The sequence below is a fragment of the Cuculus canorus genome, chromosome 1, assembly GCF_017976375.1.
Source record: "Cuculus canorus isolate bCucCan1 chromosome 1, bCucCan1.pri, whole genome shotgun sequence".
NCBI lineage: Eukaryota > Metazoa > Chordata > Aves > Cuculiformes > Cuculidae > Cuculus > Cuculus canorus.
In genome coordinates this window covers 166,844,629-166,849,944 of record NC_071401.1, presented here as the reverse complement: position 1 = coordinate 166,849,944, position 5,316 = coordinate 166,844,629, and the positions used below count along the sequence as shown (strand labels likewise).

Sequence of the window (5,316 nt, the reverse complement as noted above, 5' to 3'; positions counted from 1 at the left end):
CACCTGCCCCCGCCGCCCCCGCCCCGCCGCCGCGGCTGCCGCTTGTTTGCACTCGGCTTATCCGGAGCGGAAATTCCTTTCCGTTTTTGTGAATGACAAACTCATTAACGATTCATCAACACAACCTGTTCCAGCCGGCCCGTCGCCGCGGCAACCAGCCCCTTCCGCCAGCCCCCATTGGCTGCGCCGGAGAATGTCTCCATTGAGGCGCCCCGCGACGGAGCCCATTGAGGAGCTGCCGGGGCCGCTGCGGGCGGGGAAGGGGCAGCCGCGCCGGGGCAGCCCCGCGCCGCGGACACGCTAATTGGATTCCATTCACCCGGGGCGGAGGAAAAGGGCTCGGGCTGCAGCGGCGATTAGGCAGGTTCATTCAGGGATTCATTGATAAAAAAAAAAAAAAAAGAAGAGAGGGCAGGCTGACTGCGCGCACACATATACACACGCACACACGCCGGGAGCGGGGCTGCTTCTCCCTCCCCGTGGCTCCACCGCCGCCCGGCGCGGGGGAGGTGTCGCGGGGGGGCTGCGTGATTCATTTTCCTGGGGCGGAGGGGGATAAGTTGTGCCGAGTTGGAAGGGGGACAGCCCGCCCTCCTTCCCAGCCAGCCGCATGCCCTTGTGAGAGAGAGAGAGAGGGGCGCTTCCAGAGCACGGCTCCGCTTCCCCCCCCAGTCCTTCCTCATGCTCATAGATACGTTCAGACCCGTCCCTTTCGCGTCGGAAATGGCGATTAGTAAATCCGTGGCGTGGCTGAACGAGCAGCTGGAGATGGGCAACGAGCGGCTGCTGCTGATGGACTGCCGGCCCCAGGAGTTGTACGAGTCGTCCCACATCGAATCGGCCATCAACGTGGCCATCCCAGGCATCATGCTGCGGCGGCTGCAGAAGGGCAACCTGCCCCTGCGCTCCCTGGTCTCCAGCAGCAGCGAGGAGGACCGCGAGCGCTTCGCCCGCCGGTGCGGCACCGACACGGTGGTGCTGTACGACGAGCACAGCCGCGACTGGAACGAGAACACGGGCGGCGAGTCCGTGCTGGGGCTGCTCCTCAAGCGCCTCAAAGACGAAGGCTGCAAGGCGTTTTATCTGGAAGGTGAGAAGGAGTCGCTGCCGGGGGGCTCTGGGTATATCGGGGGGTGAGCCTTGCGGCTCCCTGCTCGGGGAAGAGAGCGGGGCTGGATCCGCAGCATCCCCCGGGCGCTGCGCACTGATGCTCGGGCAGGACACCGGCACGGGTATGGGGCTTTTCCTCTCGCCCGAGCATCCCTGTCCTCGCTCTGGTTAAAGAGACCTCGAGGACTGCAATCGTGTGAGGAGTGAAGAAAGGAATGATTCATTTTTCACGGCATCAGGAGGAGAGGGATAACGGGGAGCTCGGCATGAGCTGGGAAGGCAGAAGGAATTGCTGCCCAGACACCTCTCCAGAGGTCTCCGCGGGGTGAAGCGGGACAGAGCTTTAATCTTCAACGTGCTGAGCCCTCCGCTGCAGCAGGCGATTTTCTTAAACCTTCTTTTAGGTTACTCCATCTGCGTGAGACTGCGACTTTTTTTTTTTTTTTTTTTTTTTTTTCCTCCTTTTTTTCACGGGGCTCGGAAAGGGTGGGAAACAGATGCCACATTGCAGGCAGGGCTCTGCCAGGGAAGTAAGTCGGCTTGCCGTCTTATATCAGGTTGCATTTTTTTTCCCCCCCTCCCTTTGCTTTTCTCCCCAGGTGGTTTCAGCAAGTTCCAGGCCGAGTTCGCCCTCCACTGCGAAACTAACCTAGACAGTTCGTGTAGCAGCAGCTCTCCTCCTTTGCCAGTCCTGGGCTTGGGAGGCCTTCGAATCAGCTCCGATTCCTCATCAGACATTGAATCTGACATTGACAGAGACCCCAATAGTGCCACTGACTCCGATGGCAGCCCTCTCTCCAACAACCAGCCTTCCTTCCCGGTGGAGATTTTACCCTACCTCTACTTAGGCTGTGCCAAGGACTCCACTAATCTGGACGTTTTAGAAGAGTTTGGCATTAAATACATCTTGAACGTTACCCCCAACCTGCCTAATCTCTTTGAAAACGCCGGCGAATTCAAGTACAAGCAGATCCCGATCTCAGACCACTGGAGCCAAAATCTGTCTCAGTTCTTTCCCGAGGCCATCTCCTTTATAGGTGAGACCCGGTTATTTGCTAACGGCTATGTGTCAAGCGGCGGAATTCAATTTATCTTGCTGATTTTCGGGGAGATTTCCGTCGCGAAGCGGTAGCGGTGTTTCTGGCAGTGTCTGGGGGATGCCCCACTTTCTGGTTTTAAAGCCGGCTTAAGTTGAGCGGCGGGTGGGGGCTCTTCGGGGCGGGGGGGGGGGGTGGGGGGATGGTTAAGGTGAATTGTAAGCGGCGTTTTGCGGGTTGCAAACGCAGACCTGGTTTGGCTGCCAGCGGGATTCCTCCCTGAGCCGTTTGTGTCGGAGCTGAGGACTCAGCAGTGCGCAGGATCGGGGGGATCTTTTTAAATCTCTCCCTGGCGGGGGTACTAAGCCCAGGGTTGATGGATTGATGGCTTATTCCTTTTTTTTTTTCTCTTGAGGTTGTTGAAGAGCAGTGCAATAAAAAGAAACTATTTGGGGAGCTAACTTTAGCTTTTAAATACAAGTTATTCATAAGAGGCTGGCAAATGTATAGTCAGAGCTTTAATTAAATGTCGTGGTAATAATGATACACGTCTCCGTTAGCCAGCCCTGAGCCATTACCCTTCAGCTTCGGAAACGCGTTCCCTTGGGCTCAAGGAGTTTTTTTGGTTAAAATTTGCACTCTCCTTCGTTTCGGGGAGATCTAAAATCGCCCCATCGAGGTGCAGCGGGGTGGGCATTGCATTATCTGTTGGGAAGCTGTGCTGTAATCCGGTTGAATGATACCGGTAATAGTGGAGAATGTAGGTAATCTGAGCCCAGCAGGAAGAAATGTGGGCTGGAAGCCACAAAGAAACTAATCTCCAGGCATTGTAATGCATTTCCTATTACAAAGGAACCCATTTTCAACCAATGTTGACATCCTGTTCCTCCTAATGGGCTGTCCCCTGTGACTTCCCTCATTCTTTTAAAATGCCTGAATACCTCCATTGTTAGCTGCACAACAGTTGGAGAATAATTTAATAGACCTTTGCAGTCTGCTGGTCTGTATAAAAGACATTCAGTGACATATCGAAGGATTTCCATGCTGGGGCAAGGGGACTGTGAGAATTTAAGGCAGATCTCCAGGCGAAAGAGTGTCTTTTAAAACTGACTTTTAAAACGGTGTCATGCAGCGTGTCTTTCCGCCTTTGTCTCATTCTTAGTTTTTCTCAGCACTTCGACTGGGGTTTGTGTCTGTAGGGGAGTGGATTCTCTTCTTGCCCTGGTTTTAAGCCGGTGAAATTAACTCTTGCGCTGCACTGCCGGCAGCTGGGATCAAAATCGCCTTTTCTTCCTGCTTGATACTGGTCTCATCTGTGTTGGGAGATCAGTTACCCGTCCGCTGTCTTATGTGTCCTCCTCTGCCTCTTTGTTTCTGTGCAGATGAAGCACGGGGGAAGAACTGTGGCGTCCTGGTGCATTGCTTAGCAGGGATCAGCCGCTCGGTCACAGTGACAGTGGCCTACCTCATGCAGAAGCTCAACTTGTCCATGAACGACGCCTACGATATCGTCAAGATGAAGAAGTCAAACATTTCGCCCAACTTCAACTTCATGGGTCAGTTGCTGGACTTTGAGCGGACTCTGGGGCTAAGCAGCCCCTGTGACAATAGAGTGCCCAACCAGCAGCTATACTTCACCACTCCTTCCAACCAGAACGTCTTCCAGGTGGATTCTCTGCAGTCCACGTGAGCTCCTACCGCCTCCCTTCTCCTGTCCGTTTCATGGGATCACTCCTCAATGGCATCTCTTTGGCAGTGATAAAGAAAGACGCAGCTTTCTCATTTTCTGGCCTCTGCTGTTGAAAAGCAGCTGCCAGTGCAGTCTGGGAAAGGTTACACAGGATGGAATCGGCTATTGTGAAGGGAGGGAACGTGGTGACCAGATGGCAAGTGGGCAAGTGCGCTCAGTTCTGCTGTGACTGGGTCCGAGGACTTCCATGGGGGTAGGGCAAGGCTGGACAGGCTGAGCACGTGTTCTCTAGAGACTGGAACTGTCCTGCTCCCCTCTCTGGTTTCGGATCTGTGACACATCTTTGTCTTCAGTGAAGACTCGTTATTTTTGTTTGTTTGTTTGTTTTAATTTAGAGGAGCCAAAGAAAGAGATTTCAGCTTAGTGTTGGGAGTACTTGTTTGCCAAGAGCTTGGTAGTGTTCTGCTTGATCAATGTAAATATTTAATCTTAAATTGATTTGCAATTTTTGAGTTCACATGTATTCAAGAAATCAATCCAAGGGACATCAGTATTTTTTTCTCTTCATAAATTCTGCTTTGGTTTTTGTTTTCTCTTTTTTTTTTTTTTTTTTTTTAATTGCAAAGGATGTATTTGCAGCATGCTTAAATTTTATTGTTCAACTGAAGCAAGATTTCCATGAGGGAGAAATGGCAATGGTAAGAAGTTTGCAAATCAAGTTTTGTGAGCAAGTACAGTCTCTTCTTTCATATATCTTTTTTCCTTGTGGTGATTTTTTTTTTCCTCACGATCTTAATGTAGTTTCCACATGATATATATATATATTTTAAATTAAATTAATTTCTTGCCTTACCTTTTGTAAATACGTCATCTGGGAGGAGGTTTGTCTTTGAACACAGAAGATTTTTGATCACTTTTTAAAAACTTTCAGATGTGCTAAACAGTGCATTACCTCTGTACAAATTCTTCAGGGAGCTTCACCTCAAATGCAATATTTTGCGTCTTTTTTTTGTATAAAACTGGAAGTATGTGTGAGCATTTGTACCTGTGTACGCACAGTGAACCTGCACATGGTTGCCAATAAGGGAGAGTCTAATTCACAGTGTAAAAGTTTTAAGATGGAATTTATTATAAGAATGTAAAACCTTAAATTATTAATAAATAACTATTTTTGGCTATTGAGAACCTGGCTGTTTTATTCCCCCTTTCCCCTCTGTGTGGGTGTGGTTAATTGCACATACACATATGGTTATGTTTAAAGGTAATGATTGCTTTCAATAGCTTTTGTACAGCCCCTAAGATAATAAAGCCTTGATTTTTCCCTTTGGTCCACTGGTGCCTAAATGAATAAAGAGTGCATGTGCTGGATTCTTGTCTTGCTTTGGTGAAGGGAATGCTTTTGAAGGCCTTTAGGTTAATTGCAAAATATTCTGGCATCCCTTTGGTACCCCAGGGATGCACCTGACCCTGGACCACAAG

The 5,316-nt window shown here is 50.3% G+C and overlaps 1 protein-coding gene across 1 annotated transcript; it reads left to right on the top strand.

Moving 5' to 3' along the window:
- The first annotated feature begins 222 nt into the window (after window positions 1–222).
- On the top strand, window positions 223–5,091 carry DUSP6 (dual specificity phosphatase 6). Its single transcript, XM_009559943.2, has 3 exons — window positions 223–1,090; window positions 1,710–2,147; window positions 3,530–5,091. Exons 1-3 carry the CDS (start codon window positions 682–684, stop codon window positions 3,835–3,837), a joined length of 1,155 nt encoding a protein of 384 aa, XP_009558238.1. The 5' UTR covers window positions 223–681; the 3' UTR covers window positions 3,838–5,091.
- Window positions 5,092–5,316: the final 225 nt, after the last annotated feature.